Consider the following 22,248-nt stretch of genomic DNA (forward strand, 5'->3'; position numbering starts at 1 on the left):
TTTTTTACCTCTGATTTACTGCAACGTCCGAACTGTCCTGAGCGCGTTTGCGTCGTCTTCAGCCGGCGCGTGACGCGTCGTCGTCGTCGTCGTCTTGCTTTACGGCGGATCACAGACTTATAAGTGCATTACCACCACCTATATCTCAAATGGACCATTGACACTCTATCTACAATCTCAATTAGGAGTGTCAATGGTCCATTTGAGAGATAGGTGGTGGTAATGCACTTATAAGTCTGAGATCTGCTGTAAAGCAAGAAGACGCGTCACGCGCCGGCAGAAGAAGACGCAGACGCGCTCGGGACAGTTTGGACATTGCAGTAAATCAGAGGTTAAAAAACTATATAAATACTGTTCAGTTTCTTGCACAGACCGATCGTTTCGTGTCTTTACACATCAATGTATCGTATTTCTATTATAAGAAATTTAATTTTTAACTAAGAGCCACATTTATTAATTTTTTTAATCTTATTTATTCATACTACACAATTACTAATGTTTTTTTCCCACATTGTAGGTGTGAAATACATAGTCTTAACCCCCAGCGGTGCAAGAAAAGCGGTATACAAAAGGAGCGCCACATTAGCGTATGTATGTGTCTGTTTGTATTAAACCGCTGATCTGCTGAATATCACGGCGGTGTCACCCTAGAAAGTAACGTGGATAATGTCTGGTAAACACACTGTGCTGTGGGTGCTGCAATTTTAAAAGCTGCACAGGTTAAAATAGTTTTGAAAGGCTTTTACTCTGTGAACATGGGTATTTGTAGCAGTAGTTTTAAATAATTGTAATATATTATTGAAATATGTAAATTAAATATTCTGTTGGTACAGTTGCACATATTTTGGCTTTGGGTTCCAAACAATGCAACTTTAAATAGTAAAATGGAAGTTATTCTGTATTAACTGTTGTTTTAATGCAGTATGAAAAAAATGTACGCCAGCACATTGTGACCACTGTTCATGACTAAATGGATCATTCACTTGGATGGTACATTGAAAAGCACTGATTTGAGGACTGAAAAAATACTAGTGTAGTTATTCCTCACTGTTGTTTGTTGTGTCTTTTTATGAATACACAGATAGAAGACCTTGGGGCGGAATTCAGAGGATGACATGTTGAAAATTACAGAGCTCCGGGTCAGAACGAATGAGGTAAACCCAAACAAGAATGTGTGTGCAGTAGCACACTCATTTGAATTATGCAGTAAATTCAGGGTTAGAATAAAAAGTTGTGAATGGCAGCTTGAGTAATAATTTGGAGGGTGCCTTTCAGCCTTGGGTCTGGCACTGGGGAGGGGTGTCTCAAAGTCTGCCCGAGATCCTTTCTGTGACGCGTAGACAATATTTGTCTCCGGAAAGTGTGCCACTTGGTACTGATGTAATTAACGAAGGCTTTGAGCATTTATGAATAATGGCCAGATGGGTTCAAGTTGTGACCATAAGCACAAATAGTTGAAAATAACATGCATTTTATAATTGTATAATCTAGCTTGGTGATGTCTTGCCGTTTAGCAAGTGCCTTTCAGCCTTGGGTCTGGCACTGGGGAGGGGTGTCTCAAAGAGAGTATGAGCTTTTAAGGTGCAATGGTATTTTTTAGGCCCCCAGTATGTCTCCCAGTGGATATGTTGCTGTTTGAATGCGTTTTGTAAGCTTCTGTGGTGTACGGTTTATCGTATACTAAGAACTGTATTTGTTAATGCATTAACTACAGATAAAAAAAAAGTGTTTTTGTTTTGATTAATAATTGAAGTAAAAAAAATGTTTTTGTGCAAATCAGCTGATTTATTGGGCAGCAGGGTGGCACTGTCCCTCTCTGGGATTCCCAGATTCGGGGTGGTGCAGGACTGGGGGTAGTTTTGAGCTATAGTCAGGTGTCATCCTGAAAGCAGGTTCTATTTTTAAAAACCTTAAACATTTTTTTTTCAAGCTTTCTGAATGCTGTGTGTAATGAAGTTGTGAGATTAGCATGTAATGTGTTAATATTGGCTTTACATAGAAAATGAAAGGTAAACTGCATGACATGGTTTAAATATGCTTAAAGCATGCGACGTGAAAAAGGAGACAGCAGATCCTGTGTTTGACATGTTTATTGAAGGCACTGTCAGTCTTTAACGTGAGCCTGAGTGAGGTAGAAAGAGCACTGGGTTTCATTTGGCTTCATTTTCACGTTACACAGCTGCAAAGAGACAGTCAATGTACAAATGAGGTTAAGGTAATTAGCTTGACACAGTATCTACAAATCTTTAAATGATAAAGTGAACACGTCAAGACTAGTAACAGTTACAATTTGCATGTTATATAATTGTGTCACATGCACACAGCCTTCAACTTTTATAGCCTTCAGTCATCAGTATAATAGTATCTTCCACAATTGAAAATAGGTATGTAGGCATATTATAAAACTAAGTGAAACACGGAGTTTGAAACTCAATGTAATGCAGTTGAGGTTTTTGGTCAAAGAATTGGTAACTGTTCTAAAAATTGTCATGACTATGGTGGGTTGTGGATATTCTTGAAATGCTCCAAATGTGGAAACTTGACTTGTACAAAAGGTTAAAAGATAAATTAAAAGCAGGAAAATAAAATGAGCATGTCCTTGATGTTTAAAAGTCTCTTCCCCCTCAGAGCAGCAGTCTTTGGAGGAGTAATAAGGTAAGTGTAGTGAACACAGTGGGCAGCAGGGTGGCACTGTCGCTCTCTGTGATTCCCAGATTTGGGGTGGTGCAGGACTGGGGTAGTTGTGTTGCTTTTGAGCTATAGTCGTTCTTTTGAAGGAAGAAGTTGTGTGTGAGGGCAGAGAATGCGTCTGGACCATACTGCACTTGAACGGTCTGAGTGAGGGTCTTGTGTCCTGGGTATGTCACCTGGAGACATGGAGCAGCATAGATGTAAATGAAGCTGTTATTCTGTATCAAAAGAGTTCTGATTTCTTTTGATACAGACATTAAATTAAGTTAAATATCTACACATTTCATTTGTCTTTATTGGCATGACTAATAAAATTTGTGAACAGCTGGAGACAGAAGACCAGTGATGGGTCTCTACATGATTGGCTGCAGGCAGTGTCCCCATCTGGTAATGTTGTGTAATGGCTGTAAGTGAATTTGTACCTCTGTGTTAATGTCATCTGCCATACAGTGAGTGTTTCCTCTGTGAGTCAGATTTTTTTGTGTAATGTTTGCAGGGTTTCCATTGTATATGTGCCCCCGAGTAGTGTATGTGTACTTGTAAAGACTAACTTATGTTAGAGTAGAATGCACAGTGATAATCATGCTGAGGTAAGTATGTAGAATAAAGAGAGGCAACATTGGCCCTTGAAATGCACCGTCTTACAGTTTAGCTACAACCCTGATCGAACTCACCTGTGGCTAGGGAAGGCCTTGATTAATGTTGGAGCTAAATGCAAGAAAATTTCAAGTGTAACTGTTTGGTTTAGAAGTAATAAAATTACTTAAATTGCATATGAATTAATGTGTTTCAAACTGAATTCTCATCACCCCACTTAACGGTACAAAAAAAAAAAAAAACTCCCAACGCAGTTTTACTGGTGCTAGTTTTTCTTCCCAACTGGACACTACAAAAAATCCATAAAATAATGCAAACTGGTTAACAAACATATATTGACCTTTCTGATACTACTTTACAATAATGCCTCACTCTGGGAATTTCCAAGGTTCGCTCTAACTGATGATCATTTTTACAATATAAACCTTTTATTTAGAGCGAATGTAGCCTTTGACCCCAACTTTACAGTTAAATGCAATTAATTTCTCCTCAATGAACCGTATTTCCTAGACTAAGGCACATGAAGACAGCCTGCTTATATGTGGTGCCCACTGTCCATCTTTATTTGCTGACTAAATCTCTGGTGGATTCAAACCCCAAAGCTCTGCATTCTTAAGCTGCTTTGTAAATGTCAGAGTGAGTTGACTTGTGACTGACTCGGAGAAGACCACCAACACAAACACCATTTCTTATCGCGCTTTTCCTAAATATACAGTAATTTTGTAATACTATTGTGGAAGAACGCCAAGTGAGTTCCTCACGAGAGGTACTGAGCTTACTGTGATGGTGTAGTTGCCGGGCAGCAGCAGTCTGTAGTATTCCCCGTTACGATCCGTCCTGAAGGGACAAAGGTTTCTTCTCCCCGCTACCTCCACTACGGCGTTTCGGACAGGCTTCCCGTATGAGTCCGTCACTACTCCTTTCACCCCTGTGCAAAATAAATCAATCTTTGACTTTTTCAGAAGAAGTGTTCTTTTCCTCATATTTGGGGTGGCCTCTTTTCACTAAGCAGCCACCTAATATCAGAACATGCAAGCAATCACAGGGAACATATAAACGCCACAGTTGTTTTTTCCAACACTATATTCAAATGGAAAATATGTTGTCTTGCTTTTCTACAATGTTTTGCATAAACCTGCATGACCTCTATCTATTAAGGCATTGCTACGCCGGCAAGTCGCTGTCATATGTCAGTGACTTTTAAAGGCGCACGGCCCATCTTACAATGTCAAACGCAACTTGACTGTAAACAATTTAGTGGTCTCTGTGAGGTATTACAGGACCCTAGCTGCTCTAGTTAGTTAACTATCTCTTTTGCCCTGTTGCTTGAAAGGTGTGGTAACATGTTGGCTTAAAATCCTGCTGTTTGCTTGCGGATGGATTACAGTGACAGTTGTCAATGCTGGGTGTGGACAACGCCTTTGTCCCTTTGATTCAGCTGTGAGACTATCCTGTTGCTAAAGGTCAGGGGATGGTACGGTGTTTGTTTGTGCAATTTAATTGTGACTGTAACCGGATATGCTTATTGTGCCACAATAATCCACCCGCCCTAATTTTTTTAATGATTTATGCAATACAGAAAACAGACACATTCCAGCCATTATGGCATTTACAGTGTAACACAATGTCACAGATTTTTGGATAATGTTTGTACAGATAAGTGCAACGGTAATATACATGCATACAAACACTTGGTTAATCAAATCAAGATATAGACTAGTGAATGTCAACATTTAAGAAAAAACAAAACCACTGCTATTTTAATGTATAATCTGCATAGCTATATGTGAATGAGCACCATGGTTGTCTGTCGCACATACTCGAGCACGCCAAATATATATACTATTGTTAAAAAATGGTCAATTTATTAAAGGGGTCCGATTATGCTTTTGCACTTTTTGAATTTTAGTCAGTGTGTATGTTTGGGCATACAAATCTCAAAGTCCACTCCAAAGTGGGCTATATTTCGTTTTTTTTTTAAATCCCTTTTCAAGAACTACAGCGTTGTTTTCCGGGGTTCTTTTTTGGCAAGGGGCATGGCAGTACTGAACCACTGTCTGTTCGCCAATCACAATGCACTGGGACAGCTAACCGATCACAACACATTTAATTTTTCAGAAGGCGGGCCTTCATCAAACCTGGAACTAGTGGAGCCGTTCGTGCCAGGCTGGTGAGAAAGGCATTTTAAAGCAGCACTATGTAACTTTTGGCGCTCTAGCAGTTAATCAACAGAACTGCACACATCCCACGGAAGAACATTCCAACCGGAGCTACAGTGGGTACGGAAAGTATTCAGACCCCCTTAAATTTTCACTCTTCGTTATATTGCAGCCATTTGCTAAAATCATTTAAGTGAATTTTTTTTCCTCATTAATGTACACACAGCACCCCATATTGACAGAAAAACACAGAATTGTTGACATTTTTGCAGATTTATTAAAAAAGAAAAACTGAAATATCAAAAAATTTTCTGTTTGTTTTTTACATTTCTATATATTTCATGATTTCAATTAATGAAATTAATGATTGTTAATGATCATGATTTCAGTTAAGCATGATTTTTTTTTAGTACCATAGAAAAAAAAAATTTCACACAGTGGCCATTTAAGTGTGGGTGGCACATTTTACAGGTAAACCTGAAACCACCTACCCTCTCCATGGACCCCAAATAACTTCCAATAATAAATAGGGCTTATTATTATTAATGCTGATACAATCACATTTAACGTTGCTCGTTGTACCTACCTAGGTGTACTTGCTGTATGTAAGCCAGTAGTGCGGGTTTGTTGGCCTCCCATAGGCCGGGAAGCTGCGCCTCTGGAGGAAACTTGCAGCAAGAGATTTCCAGTGTGAGCTCTAAACACTGTGCCCACACATAGTTATAGTCTTGCATTCCACCTAAGAGAGTGACACATGAAACTAGTACATTAGGGCTGGGCGATATAGCTAAAAAAAAATGTATCAACGATATGTTTCATATCGTTCGGTTTGATCGTTAAAATTATTGACATTTTTTAGAACCTTTTTTTAAAACAGAGCAATAGAAAAAAAACTATTTTTTTAATTAACCCAATTTATTGAGACAAACAACAAATTATTTTTTTTTAACACAATAAAAATTAAACAAATATCTAATTTCTAATGTTTTATATGCAGATTAAATAGGTCTTAAGGAAACTTTTGGTTTGTCTCCTGAGGTCACAGGAGGGCGCAATGAGCAAAATAATGCATGTGTGAACGCAGGGAAATAACGGTCTATAAAAAAAAACGTGCATTATGTCTAAATTAACTCGTATAAATCAAATATAATTTCGTAAATTGCATAATTATGAACAAAACGGCATCATGTATTTATGCATTGCTTAACCCCTTTACTGTCACTCACATTTTTGAACATAGACGTGAAAGTGCACAATCCAAATTTTTATAATTCATGAACGAAACATTTTGTAACATATTGATGTACCATTTTCATGGTAATGCAATGTTTGATTTTAAAATGGGTTTCAAAGGATGAATTTTGAGATTTAAAGTTTTCAATTGATATATAATTTCTGATTATTTCTAAAGTGTGATAGAGAAAAAGGCAACGAAGACGACTTTTTTTGACAAAGGTCAGAACTCCCGTTATGTTATGTAGATTTTTGAGGTGCACTTGTCAAAAATTATTTATTTTAATTACTTTTCCTACATAATTTTTAACAAAAACATTGGTAAAATGTCTATTTAGGAGTCATAGACCTTTCCAACGATATATAGTTTGTCATGATTAGATTGTAATATAATGAAGTAAACGTAGGCGTCCCATAGAGGGGACGGGTGACAGTTAAAGGGTTAATACAAAGAGCCGAATCGCCCATCACGCAGATTGCATTTAAAAACATGAGATGCAGTGAAAAGGAATAAACCGCCACAAATTCGCGACGTGTTTTCTAAAAGTTAAAACTGTTCTAACTTTGCATGGCTACATCTCGTGTGAGACGTGAGTGCAGCAGTCATATTTGTTCACCTAAAAAAATGCGCTGAATATGCATCTGTGTGAATGGCTTGGTTTCAGAGATCTTCTCCGCATTGAGCTTTTGAATGCATAACACAGCAGCGGCGCATCTCGTGGGCTAGACTAACAAAACATTAAAATGCAACAACGTCACTTACATCATTATCACCGCATCTCATGCGCCACTGATGACGCTCCCTGACGCACTCTTAACATTCAAATGCAAATGTTTATTTTAAATTCGACTAATATAATTTTTTTTATTCACAATCTCCTGCAGGCACAGCACTCATTTCAGCATGAGTTCGTGTTTGTGTGTGCTGTCTGCGTCACTCATAGCACGTGCCTATATCGTGCACTATATCGAACATTTTTTATACCTTTATCGAAGATGGTGTACTGTCGATAAATATCGATACCGTTTTATCACCCAGGCCTATAGTACGTAAAAATTAATTTTAATAATTAATTTTTCCTACTTTACAATCGTGTTACAAAAAATTTAATCGTTACAATTACTACATCAAAATATTAGCTATGTTTGCAGGCACACTGTCATGAACAAATATTAAACTGATGCTTACAACACTTTTACCTGGTAGAGGATACCAGTAATATCCGTTAGTGATGCCCTGGGTGAAGTCCTGCGAATCGTAACAGCTGTTTCCGTTGTGCATTTCTCTGTGGCTGTAGGAGTAGGTCTTTGCCAGGTGGACAAACACGTCGTCGTCGGGGGAGATGCTGTGGCCTCCCTGCAGCTCGCTTCCTGAATCAAAGTCAATGGCATTATGATGCTAGACTCGACAGAATTCCAACAGATTCACTGTTCATCATTAAGACAGTTGTGCTAAAACTTTTTTTATGCTTTTTGTAAGGCATATTACCTTAATTATTTTTAAAATAATGACGTTACAACAAACAATCATTTGACTTGCTTTTCAGAATAATAATAATAAACTTTCTGCTTTCAGAAATTGATTTATGCCTTCAACCCTGTAAAGCCTAGCATATGAAAGGCAAAAGTAATAACATTGTAATAATAATAATTATTATCAGTAGTAATAATTAGTAGAAATAAATAAATACCTGATGTAAAAGTTTATATCAAATGTACACTAAATTTACAAATAAATTTTAAAACGGTTTGCATGTGTTTGTTGACAACGAATATTCATATTCCATACATCAGTCTTTTATGAATCATTTACCATATAGACCAAATGCGCCAGAGACATCACGATGGAAGTCTTTGAACTTCCATTTTTGTGGTAGATCTATAGCATTGCTGTGGAAGAGCAATTACCTGGTGAAGTGGATTTACTTAATGTAGAGCTAAAACAAAGTAATCATGAACATTGTAATGTACAAAGCAGATGTCATAAATGTCAGTAAGACCAGGAAGATTTTAAAATGAGCAGTTCATTCATTCATTTGTATGACCTTACCTTCACGCTCTGGAAATACAAGATTTCACAGCAAAAAGGCACATGTACCACCACCTGAAGGTGGGATGGTTTTACAGTTATTTAGAAGAGGCCTTTTAGTTACTAAAAAAAAAAAAAACTACAAATCAAACAACAAAAAACATAAGCTACATTGTGTACAATTTTCAGTAAAATTTATGATGTTGAAAATTTAGAAGCCTTACAACTTCCATTCTCATAGCACGTGCCTATATCGTGCACTATATCGAACATTTTTTATACCTTTATCGAAGATGGTGTACTGTCGATAAATATCGATACCGTTTTATCACCCAGGCCTATAGTACGTAAAAATTAATTTTAATAATTAATTTTTCCTACTTTACAATCGTGTTACAAAAAATTTAATCGTTACAATTACTACATCAAAATATTAGCTATGTTTGCAGGCACACTGTCATGAACAAATATTAAACTGATGCTTACAACACTTTTACCTGGTAGAGGATACCAGTAATATCCGTTAGTGATGCCCTGGGTGAAGTCCTGCGAATCGTAACAGCTGTTTCCGTTGTGCATTTCTCTGTGGCTGTAGGAGTAGGTCTTTGCCAGGTGGACAAACACGTCGTCGTCGGGGGAGATGCTGTGGCCTCCCTGCAGCTCGCTTCCTGAATCAAAGTCAATGGCATTATGATGCTAGACTCGACAGAATTCCAACAGATTCACTGTTCATCATTAAGACAGTTGTGCTAAAACTTTTTTTATGCTTTTTGTAAGGCATATTACCTTAATTATTTTTAAAATAATGACGTTACAACAAACAATCATTTGACTTGCTTTTCAGAATAATAATAATAAACTTTCTGCTTTCAGAAATTGATTTATGCCTTCAACCCTGTAAAGCCTAGCATATGAAAGGCAAAAGTAATAACATTGTAATAATAATAATTATTATCAGTAGTAATAATTAGTAGAAATAAATAAATACCTGATGTAAAAGTTTATATCAAATGTACACTAAATTTACAAATAAATTTTAAAACGGTTTGCATGTGTTTGTTGACAACGAATATTCATATTCCATACATCAGCCTTTTATGAATCATTTACCATATAGACCAAATGCGCCAGAGACATCACGATGGAAGTCTTTGAACTTCCATTTTTGTGGTAGATCTATAGCATTGCTGTGGAAGAGCAATTACCTGGTGAAGTGGATTTACTTAATGTAGAGCTAAAACAAGGTAATCATGAACATTGTAATGTACAAAGCAGATGTCATAAATGTCTGTCATAAAGGTTTTACAGTTATTTAGAAGAGGCCTTTTAGTTACTAAAGAAAAAAAAAACTACAAATCAAACAACAAACATAAGCTACATTGTGTACAATTTTCAGTAAAATTTATGATGTTGAAAATTTAGAAGCCTTACAACTTCCATATCAAATATGATACAGTAAGCTTTATAGGGTTAACAAATCTCTATCATAAAAAAAGGGAAAGCTACTGCTATGGCTTCATTAGCAACTGACCTCCATTGCTGTTGTCGTAGGGATAGCTGGCCACCACCGCTCCTCCGTGGAGATTAGCTGAGAGGACAAAACTTTCTGTCTTTAGCCAGTCCATCACGGCCCTGACCTCCTTCTCCCTTTCCCGCTCGGTATTACCCTCGAATAAGTCCGGAAAATTGCGATTCAGGTCCACCCCGTTCTTATTATACCTGCGGGGGGGGGACCGGTTACTCACAGAAAAAGGCTCAATAAATTAGCTCTTCGCAAATAATTGAGAATATTATTCTGGCTCATACTAGTATTTTAGCATTAAACACAGAAATTACACACTTCACCTACATTTTCCCCCACTTATTTCACTCTCCAGTAGTACTGTATTTTTCATATGCTTTATTAATTCACTTCATATATTTTAATTGTCAACAAATGTTGCAATTCAATTGTACATACAGTGCCTTGCGAAAGTATTCATACCCCTTTTTTCACATTTCATGTTGCTTCCTTATGTTAAACTGCCTTATGAAAATAATTACATTGCACAAGTATTCATACCCTTTTCTGGGACACTTGAAATTTAGCTCGGTAACATTCATATCACTTGTACTTGTTACTACACTTCGAGTGAAGTTAATCTGTGGCAAATTCAATTAAATGTGTATGATTTGAAAAGGCACACGCCCCTCAGCAAAAGGTCTAACAGCTGAAAATGCCTATCACAGCAAAAACCAAGCCCTGGGGTCAAAAGAGCTCCTGTAGAGCTCAGAGATAGGATTGTGTCAAGACAGATCTGGGGAAGAGTTCAGAAAAAATCTGCTACATTGAAGATTGACAGAAGCATTTAGCCTACTCGAGACATTATCTTCTCGAGACATGTCTCAAGACATGGTTTCAGGTTTCTCTAGAGTGACCAGCATCTTTTGGTCATGACTAACCAAGACCCTTCTCCATCGACTGCTCAGTTTAGCCAGGAGGCCAGCTCTAGGAAGATTCCTGATTTTTCCAAACTTCCAAAATCAGGACTCTTCCTAGAGCTGGCCTCCTGGCTAAACTGAGCAGTCGATGGAGAAGGGTCTTGGTTAGAGTCATGACCAAGATGATGGTGGTCACTCTAGTTGAGCTCCATGATCATATATGGAGATGGGGGAAACGTACAGAAGGACAAACATCACTGCAATACTCCACTGATCTGGGCTTCATGGGGGTGTGGCCAGACTCAATTCTTAAGGACCTAAGGACTCTAAGACTGAGAGAAACAAGATTTTCTGGTCTAATGAACCTCAGTTCCAAGTATCATGTATAGAGAAAACCAGGCACTGCTCATCACCTGCACATCAGCATCCCAAAAGTAAAGTGTGCTGGTAGCAGCCTCATGCTGTGGGGCTGTTTTTCAGCGGCAGGGACTGGGGGACTTGTCAGAGTAGAAGGAAAGCTCAATGCAGCGAAATATTGAAATGGCCTTTGTAGCGAATCAGCTCATAAGGGAAATATGAATAATTAATCCTAACTAGTTATAATTAATTATAAATATTTAGATCCGCTGTAGATATTTACTTGACCTCTCAGGGTCAACTGTCTGTCATTAAGAACGTTAATTTCCTGGTTAAGGGAAATAACTTTCTTACTGTACAATTCTACAAAGAGCTCGTAGCATAAATCTGCATGATTAAGTGACTCCAGTTATGAGCAAACAATGACCAACGTTAGGTGTGATACAAGTAAGACTTTATTAACTACATAAACACTTAGTCTAACATAATCCCGCCTCTCAAAATGGGCTTGTCCAATGAGAAAGGCTGACGTCCCAAGCGGGCGGTTGGACATACTGGGGATTTTTATGACCCTTTGTGTGAGGGCATGGTAATTTGCAAATGGAACTTGAATCGAAATTACTTAATGATTCTTAAAACACTAATATATTGCCTATGTACCAACATATAATATACACTCTCGTTTAGATCATCAGAAGGCGAATTCATAGATACTAAACATGGTAGGGTTACATATAGGCAAGATGACAGGAATGAGTGTTTCCATCATAAGCCTGCATAAAACAGTATAAAATCTCAAAGACAACATACACAATGGAGGATATGTGTGTTCATTCAAAAAAAGGTTTTCCTATGGATTAATTAGAAAAGAGTCAAGTTCTACTGGGCACTGTGTCTCTTTCTAATTCAAAGGCAGTGATTTTCCCTACTTGCATTCCATTAGGTCGTAAATGGCTCTGGTCTAGCAAAGGTCTCGTGGCTGCCATGGTAACCAGTGGCCTGTGGTCATTCGCGCCCAGTCTATTGGGTGAGGGGTCTGTGACGACTTGTTAATCTAATGAATAATTGATTTGTTAAATGAAATGAAAAATTGTGTTTTTGATTGGTCCAGATGCTACACCTTAATGAAAACCTAGTCCAGAGCATTCAGAACTGCAGACTGGGCAGAAGGTTCACCTTCAAACAGGACAATGACCCTAAGCACACAGCAAGAGTGGTTTATGGACAACTCCGTGAATGCCCTTGAGTGGCCCAGCCAGAGCTTGAACTCAATTGAACTTTTCTGGAGAAACCTGAAAATGTCTTGAGACATGTCTTGAGAAAATTAGAGCCATGCAATGAATAATGTGTCTTATTACTAGGGGTGCTCCGATCAGGATTTTTGAGGTCGATCACATAAAGCAGTATCTGCCGAATTTCTCTCATCTCAGACTTCCATCAAGTTAAGCAAAATCATTAGCATGAGCACACAGATCTTGTTCTGACATTTTCAATGCTGATTTAGGAGTAAAATGTGTTACATTGACAATGGAAATTAGCAAAACGTTTCATAAGTGAACATACAAGGGATATGGGATGTGTCGAGTTTTGCGAATGACATGCATTCAATTGTTTGAAGTGGCCTGCTTATTACAAACAAATCATTCTTATCTACAGTCATCAACAGGGAACAAAACACAGTGTCAGCTTATGACGACAACCCCGACAACTCACAATTAAACAGGCTCTTTTTTAAAAAGAATTCATGATTAACAGAACCCAAAAACACGGTTTAGTGATGTTGACTCTACTTTCAATACCCCATTACATACCCATTTCTTTCACACATTCGCAACAAATAACATGATTCTTTTTGCAGCCTGAATCTGTGCTGACACCAAAATCTTAAAGGATGAAGAACATCAAAAAGTTAACCAGCAAACTAACAGGCCGGTGACAGCCGTTCGCATTAGCTCGCGCAGACAGGTCTAAATTTGTGCGGGTGGATTAGTGTGTTCGTCGTGATGCCATCGGGTGGAGCAGAACAGAAGTGTATCCCTCAGGGATTCTTATCTGCTTACGGTTGCAACACTTTGAAGTGCTCTTAAACGGTCTCTCTTGGTCAACAAATGCATCAAAGCTAAACCAGCACATCTGGATGCAGGAACACATGCTGAAATATCAATATTGCTATATAAAAATAAAACAAAAGAAAAAGGTATTCCGAATTATTTATTTATTTTTTTTTACACCTTTTACAACAAATATATACATGTGTGTGCACGCGCAATAAAAAACCCTCTCATATATAAAAAGTTTACATTGTACTGTACAAGGTCCATTGTGACAAACAGCAACCCAAATTAAGAGTTACACAACGTCATAGTCTAATGCAGCTCAGAGGCTAATGACAATAGATTAAAACAAACAGGTTTACTTGTTTTGGTTGGGTTTTGTACAGAGGTTTTGAGGTTCAATAGTCAAGTCTCCCTGGGTGGTCGACATCAAAACGCATATAAAACCAACCCAGGCGCAATAAACAGGATGTGTGTGTGTGTGTATGTGTGTGCGCCACATTTCACTGACGTTTAAACACAGAGCTGTTTCTTCCTGCTTTCACAATATAGTAATAATATAATAAAAGTCTTTAAAAGCTGGCCTGCACTCTCATCAATGGCAGAGACGAGCTTGTTTATGCCAGGTTCTCTCACAAATATTGGAGCTCTTCAACTTGTTTGAAAGATTTTTGAAAACAGATTAAGCACCACATTAATCCACTCAGATTCTCGTGTCTCTGGATCGGATTGGCCTTGGGTTGTTTTCTTTCGCTGATTGCCGGCCTCATCCAGACACCTGATTCCTCTCTTAAGACCCTCAAATCTAAATCAAAATGGTTGATTAGCAGCTTTTGGCTCTATTAAGTATTTGTCTAAAAGAGCTTTCCATTAGTGTGGAGCTGTTAGTTTGATGGGGCAGAACAGATCGCTGCAGGCTTATCGCTCTTGTCTATATTCTGTACCTGTGACTAATGTTGGCCATTTCTCTTTTACGAACTCAGGATTTTGTTAGGGTAGCTCATCCTGGGTCAGTCTAAAAAGACACATTGCTCCATCTAAGATATATATAGAGTGATAAAGGAGGTAAACCCGATAGGGTTTACTTTCCTTCAACCACTGTTTATATGTAATGACAGCCTGGAGTTGATCTATCATGGTGTTTTCAGGATTCTGAAACTAGAAATCAGTGCAACTTTACACACACATTCCTTGCCACACAGTTAGATTTCTAAGCATGCACACATGCAGCCATAAAATCTTTGTCAGCCTGCACTCAAGGTCTGTCAGTATAATTTGGAGGAGTATCAGGGGTGTCACGGGGCGTCTGGATGTGTGAGAGGCATTAATCTCTGAGTGAAAGACTTTTAATAGTGTTTATGTTGTGCTTTGTGGCTGTGGAGAGATCAGTGCAGAATGGAAATATTTCTGGTGTGTTTCACTGATCCTTAAAGGAATAGCTTACCAAAAATTCTGTCACTGTTTATCGAATCTTGTTGTTCCAAATCTTGAAGTGAATGGGAGCTGGCTGTCAAATTCCAAATATGACAAAACAACACCATAAAAGTATCAATAAAATCGTCCATTCGACTCGTGGAGTTTCAAATAATTTGTTATTAATATTTACGTTTGTGTACATTCAAAGATATTACTTTTTCATCCAGAAGTAAAAAAAGTTATGCAAATACATTTACATAAAATACAAATTGGTTAAAAAAAGACAAAACAATGCTTTAGATTTCCGAGAAGAATACTTTACGCCATTGCATGCAGTGTGATGAGGTTTGAAACGTCAGTTCTACAATAATAATTACGATTTCTCTTAACAGGTTTTAAAATAATGTGCAGGCCACTGTATATACTGTGTAGGACTCAGTAAGTAGTAAGCCAGTATCCCATTCCCAAATCCTCATTCCACCCCACCATTCACTGTCTGCCATTGTTCAGAGCCAGAGCTTGACATGTCAGACTGCTCTAACAAACGCAAATGTTTTCAAAAGCACCACAGAGTCACGCTGTTTACACTGTTTGGGAAGTCAACCTAGATTAGTTATAATTATCCCTGTACATTAAAATGAGGCAGAAATTGCATGTTGCCCTTTAAAGAGCAATACTCTCTATGTGTACGGTGTGTGAGAGATGTAAAAAATGGAACCAAGATGTAGTGGCTGCGTTCCACTGCAGACTCTCAAACTGAGCCTGAGGAAAAATTCCTGCAGTCCAGCTGTGCTTTTGGCATCAAATTATAGTACTTTTGTTAAAAACCTCAGATGAGTTTGATTTGCGCCAATGACAAATCGACCGTTCGTATGCGTGTTCACTTCTTTCCGCAGTGAGAAAATGAGGACCGCCGGGCCAAAATGTCTGTGGATCTTTTGATCGCCCTAACTATCTAAATCTAAAACCTCAAAAGTTGTCTTTTCTTAAATCGGAAGGTCAAAGTACTGCCATATTCGACATAAATCTGACAACAGAGTGGATTTCATTAGCTATTAAATATAGTCACAGTACAACAGCGTCTGAAAATAGACTGCTTGTCCGTTTCCTAGCAATTAGTCCTTCGAGAAAAAACATTTCCTCTCAATCTAAAGGATGACAACATTTGTTAGGGTAGCTCATCCTGGGTCAGTCTAAAAAGACACATTGCTCCATCTGAGATATATAGAGTGATAAAGGAGGTAAACCCAATAGGGTTTACTTTCCTTCAACCACTGTTTATATGTAATGACAGCCTGGAGTTACGGTCTAATTACCAGCTAATTACGGTCTGTAACTCATATCTGCAAAGAGCTTTTTTTTTCACAGACTAACAACAGAGATAATCCAAGCAATCTACTGTATTAGATGCCAAGGATGATTTTATTTAATAAATTATTGAACTTTTTGGGGGCTATATATAAAATGTCCTTTCTTTCTCCACAAGAAACGTTCATATACAAAGCAGCCCTGTTTTTAGTTTTCAACATTGATAAAAAAAAAAAATAATAGTACTTCTCTGAATCATCAGTACAACAGCGTCTGAAAATAGACTGCTTGTCCGTTTCCTAGCAATTAGTCCTTCGAGAAAAAACATTTCCTCTCAATCTAAAGGATGACAACATTTGTTAGGGTAGCTCATCCTGGGTCAGTCTAAAAAGACACATTGCTCCATCTGAGATATATAGAGTGATAAAGGAGGTAAACCCAATAGGGTTTACTTTCCTTCAACCACTGTTTATATGTAATGACAGCCTGGAGTTACGGTCTAATTACCAGCTAATTACGGTCTGTAACTCATATCTGCAAAGAGCTTTTTTTTTCACAGACTAACAACAGAGATAATCCAAGCAATCTACTGTATTAGATGCCAAGGATGATTTTATTTAATAAACTATTGAACTTTTTGGGGGCTATATATAAAATGTCCTTTCTTTCTCCACAAGAAACGTTCATATACAAAGCAGCCCTGTTTTTAGTTTTCAACATTGATAAAAAAAAATAATAATAGTACTTTGGGACCAGACTGGCACATTAGAATCATCTCTGAAGGATCATGTGACACTGAAGACTGGATTAATGGCTTTGCCATCGCAGAAATTGTCCCCAAAAGTATAAACTCAAGTACTTTGCATATAGTATGTTTCAGGCCATTTACATGATTGGAATGTGTAATTTTGTCTCTTAACTTACTTTTCAAAGGAAACAATGACTCCCCACTTGTGATGTGGTGTTTATATTTTTTTCTTCGCAGACTTGGCGCACAGACAAATCAAAGGTATGGGTTTACGAGAAATACATGATGAAGACTTGCTATGGCTGAGTATGATGGAGTCTAGAGTAGTCTGAAAAAATTTGCAATATGGCTGTTGGATAAAGATGTCGAGTAAGACCGTCAAACTCAGACATTGTTCTGTCAGTGGATGTAAAAACTTTTCATAGCAGAGCATTAGAATGCATGGCTGAAGTTAATTAAGTGCCTGAGCGACAAATTTTTGGGTTGCAGGAGGGGAACGACTTCAGTTTGGTAAGTGGTTACCACCGATACGAGCCTTTATGGATGATATGAACTAATCTTGAACTTCATGAACTAATCTTGAGAAACATAATATAAAAAATCTAAAAACTGCATTTCATGACCTCTTTAAGTAACCAGATTCAGAATTAGAATCAGAACGGTTCATTTGTTTGTTCTTCCCATCTCTCTTCCTCATGCGAAAAGTCATAGGTTAAGGTCCATTGGATCAAAATAAGAGACAGTGGCAGCAGCTGACGGGTTGTGTTGTTTGTTTCAGTTGCTTGAGAGTGGTGATTCAATGCAGAAAGTGCCAAACCTCATAGGAAGCTCATACCGAAAGCCACGGCAATAAGAGTGAACCGCAGCATGTAAAAATACCATCGTCATCATTGTTGATGTGCACAGCTGCATGGCTGCTGTTGTAGCACGCTCACTCACTCACTTTCACTCTTGCTCAGTCTCCTCCTCTTTGAGCATACACACCATATCATCAAATCCAGATTAGATCTGTTTCCAATTGAAGCCCATCGGTGCAGGAGCGCTTATGTGGTCTCAGGCTGCAGGAGCGGGACGTTTTGTATTCAAGGATGTGGCTTCTACGACATTAGATGAGGTCTGGTGTCTCTAAAGTTTTGGGGCTTACAGAGTTGGACATATGACTGAACTTGTCTCACACGGCCTCCATTGCAAAACCTAGTGAGTTGCCTCACTGTCTACTGCCTATAAAGGCAGCTACCTTGTCATGGCTCAGCGATTTACTGCAGAGCAAATTCATAATCAAATATTAGCATAACTTAATGGCGGATCTGATGACGAAGTTGTCGGCAAACAAAATATTGATTTTGAAGATGAAAAAAAGGAAAACGTTTGATACTGAATGTACATGAATATAAGTGATGATGGTGGTAAAGCAGTTGCCCAAAACGCCTCAAAAGTCCTTCCAACAAAATATGCTTTCCCACAAAGAAAGCACAGACTCCCACAAAGAAAAACATGACAATGCATATACAAATATAAATGATATTTAGCATGTACAGTGGTGTGAAAAAGTGTTGGCCCCCTTCCTGATTTCTTATTTTTTTTGCATGTTTGTCACACTTTAATGTTTCAGATCATCCAACAAATTTAAATATTAGTCAAAGATAACACAAGTAAACACAACATGCAGTTTTTAAATTAAGGTTTTTATTATTAAGGGAAAACAAAATTCAAAACTACATGGCCCTGTGTGAAGAAGTGTTTGTCCCCCTGTTAAAACTGTAGTTTATCACACCTTCACACGTTCAGTTTCTCTAGCCACACCCAGGCCTGATTATGGCCACACCTGTTCGCAATCAAGAAATCTCTTAAATAGGACCTGCCTAACAAAGTGAAGTAGACCAAAAGATCCTCAAAAGCTAGACATCATGCCGAGATCCAAAGAAATTCAGAAACAAATGAGAAAGAAAGTAATTGAGATCTATCAGTCTGGAAAATGTTATAAAGCCATTTCTAAAGCTTTGGGACTCCAGCAAACCACAATGAGAGCCATTATTCACAAATGGCAAAAACATGGAACAGTGGAGAACCTTCCCAGGAGTGGCCAGCCGACCAAAATTACCCCAAGAGCACAGCAACGACTCATCCAAGGGGTCACAAAATCATTAAAGTGTGAGAAACATGCACAAAAATAAGAAATCAGGAAGGGGGCCAACACTTTTTCCACACCACTGTAATTCTTCAGGATATAAAATATCAGGATAGTTTTATACTATTGCTAGATATGCATTCCGGGTGGCAAAAAAGTTTGCTTTATTGCTAATCGTATGGAGGGATTACAGATTGAGATCACCCGGTGGGAACTTCCACGCTTTGCCTCTATACAACCCATCTAGTTTCTCTGAACAAAAAAGGACAACGTATCAATGAAATCAGAAGACACCAAAGTGATTGTACTGCATTTTGTCATCCGGTTGGCACAGTGTGATCAAAAGCCACATTGTTACATCCACGGGATGAATGAAACTTGGTGGTCCATATGGGGGTTTTCATATCTTCTGATTGCAGATTTCACAATTTTTTCCACATGAGTATATTTTTGTTTATCAGCAGGCTGTGGCGACAGACCAAGAAAGTTATTTTCCATTGCTTCAGGCTTATGATACCCCTTTCCTCCAGGAAAACCATGTACACTGTTTGGGAGTCTGTGGGTCACACAGTTTGAGGTTCAATTCCGTTTGCTGTAATGGATGTTTATCTTTGTGCATCTGTATGTGTGAGTAAGATCCCTCATGCCAGATAAGATGTGTGTTTTCGGCTTTTGTATCCTGCTTATCTGCAAAGTTTTGGATGATTTGTGGGAAAAGTGCTCTGTATCTCTAAATGTCTCATCTGAAGCATGATTTCTCCGGGCAGACCATTACAGGCTCCGACAACTTGGAAATAAACGGTTCTGAATTCCATGTAGCAAAATTAAGCTTTTCAAGGAGAAAAAAAAAGATTTTGCTCAACTGAATGTTAAAGTGTGATTATGGAAAAACAGATTTTCCTTTCAATGTACTAACTTTCAAAGCTTGCAATCCACTCAGAATGAAACTGTATACCTTATTTACACCACAATATCCTATGTACATGAATGTAAGTGATGATGGTGGTAAAGCAGTTGCTCAAAACGCCCTTCCAAGTCCTTCCAACAAAATACGCTTTTCCCACAAACATCACAAGCTGGCTTTCATATAACGGTAGTAGCCAGTACATGTTTCAACATTTGTCTTTTTGTGTTGCACAGAGAATGGAAAACCAGGAAAATCATTGTAATAATTGGGTGAAATATCCCCGTATGTACGCAATATGTACACAAATTAAGGACACAATGTAGATGGCTCAGTGATTGTTTAAGTCCAGATTTTAAAGTGCCCCCATTATGCCATTTTTAAAGTTCCCAAATTTGTTCTGGGAGTCTCCTACAATAGGTTTACATGCACGCAAGGTCAAAAAACGCTTTTGTTTTCTCACAATATGCATTTAATTTCATCACATTTTCCAACGATTCTCAAACAATTTGTTCGAAGCGGTCCTAAGATTCAGTCTCTCTAAACCCCTCCTTTCCGTGAGCCTGCTCTGCTTTGATTGGTCATATCGGCCAGCCTGTTGTGATTGGTCTACTGCGTACAGCGCGTGTCGGAAATGATACACCCATTGCCATAGTTCCATATTTTGAACGCTCGATAGAAAATATAAACATCTATTATTTGTCATACTTACAGGTTGTGATTCAGTGGAGCTAGCTAGATAAACTGGGTACTGAGCCATCTTTCAAGAGCGAGCGTTTTGTGAATCCCACGTTGAACTCCACGAGATTAGAGAAGCAGTCATCAGTAAAATGACGGGAACACAAAAAAAAAAGATTGGGGTTGTACAGCTGTGAATTTCAACTACTGATTTTTTGCAGCCGTATCTTTTTGAAGTGAAAATAAAACAAATTTACTTTCACAGCGTAGGACACAGAGCTTCTTCTCGACATGATGTTAACCACACGAACAAGCTACAGTGTTTGAGGTGGGTCAGCGGCTGGCCAAAGTAGAACATAGGTGGGCACTATGCAAATGTGTTTCCCCGTGACGTGTAGCCATCATGGAAGTGGGATTCAAATTACTGATTACTCGTTTAGGCTGTTCAGAGTCGATTCTTTCTTTTAGGAGACAATAACTTTATTTATCGTGCACTTTCGGCTTTTCAACTTTGCAAATTGTTTACATTCACATACAGCTACATTATACACTGCATGACAGGCAATATTCGAAATTATATAATAAGGGCACTTTAACTATTATGCCAATGTTGGATGTTGTGTATGCTGTCCGTTGTACATATAGCTTTAGCATCTCTCTCACACTTACCGGCCTATTGTATACATGCATTCCCGGGCAGATGACTCAAAGCCGTCTGGGTTCATGGATGGCAGGATGTGCACACGACTGCTGTTCAACAAACGTGTCACCAACGGATCACTCAGGTAACGACTGGTCAGATAATCGATCAATTGAAGCAGTAACACACGGCCCACAGCCTGAACACAGAGAAATAAATAGGCTACAGTCAAAAATAATAATAATAAATGTATTTATTTATTTAAAAAAATGTTGCATTTTATTTGAAATAAGTCTCAAGAAGCACCGGCGCCATGGTAAACTTCCTGTAATGCACAGCCTTTCATGGTTTATTGCTTTTATTAAAGGGGTCATATGATGTTGCTAAAAAAAACATTATTTGGTGTATTTGGTGTAATGAAATGTGTTTATGTGGTTTAAGGTTCAAAAAACACATTATTTTCAACATACTGTACATTATTGTTTCTCCTCTATGCCCCGACTTTCTGAAACGCGTCGATTTTTACAAAGCTCATCGGTCTGAAAAGCGAGGTGTGCTCTGATTGGCCATCTATCCAGTGCGTTGTGATTGGCCGAATACCTCAAGCGTGTGACGGAAATGTTACGCCCCTACCATACCTGTGATGCCCTGTCCGGCTGGAGCGACGAGACAAAAAAAAATATAAAACCCATTATAAACGAGGCATTTGTTGCATTCAGTGGGGACATAATTATGGATTATAATGATTTATACTGTCTTTTTACACGTTACGCCGCATAAACATAAAACCATGTCTGCATTTGTGATCGGAGAAATGACAAACAACAAGTGCTACTCTACACTGCTCAAAACTTGCATTTGAATCATCAGTGGCAAATCCTTTAA

The 22,248-nt window shown here is 38.2% G+C and overlaps 1 protein-coding gene across 1 annotated transcript in view; it reads right to left on the minus strand.

Annotated features, from left to right (window-relative positions):
- Positions 1–2,600: 2,600 nt before the first annotated feature.
- Positions 2,601–22,248, minus strand: part of cpm (carboxypeptidase M) — a 47,806-nt gene continuing 28,158 nt past the window's right edge. The window contains exons 4-9 of the mRNA XM_016279945.1: positions 21,393–21,562; positions 10,241–10,428; positions 9,207–9,377; positions 6,034–6,186; positions 4,068–4,216; positions 2,601–2,867 (exon numbers count right to left, since the gene is read on the minus strand). Of these exons, the coding sequence (XP_016135431.1) occupies positions 2,625–2,867; positions 4,068–4,216; positions 6,034–6,186; positions 9,207–9,377; positions 10,241–10,428; positions 21,393–21,562 (1,074 nt within the window). The 3' untranslated portion in view covers positions 2,601–2,624. The remainder of the gene's footprint in view (positions 2,868–4,067; positions 4,217–6,033; positions 6,187–9,206; positions 9,378–10,240; positions 10,429–21,392; positions 21,563–22,248) is intronic.

This window comes from Sinocyclocheilus grahami, unplaced genomic scaffold (genome assembly GCF_001515645.1).
Source record: "Sinocyclocheilus grahami isolate Dianchi unplaced genomic scaffold, SAMN03320097.WGS_v1.1 scaffold135.1, whole genome shotgun sequence".
NCBI classification, from domain to species: domain Eukaryota; kingdom Metazoa; phylum Chordata; class Actinopteri; order Cypriniformes; family Cyprinidae; genus Sinocyclocheilus; species Sinocyclocheilus grahami.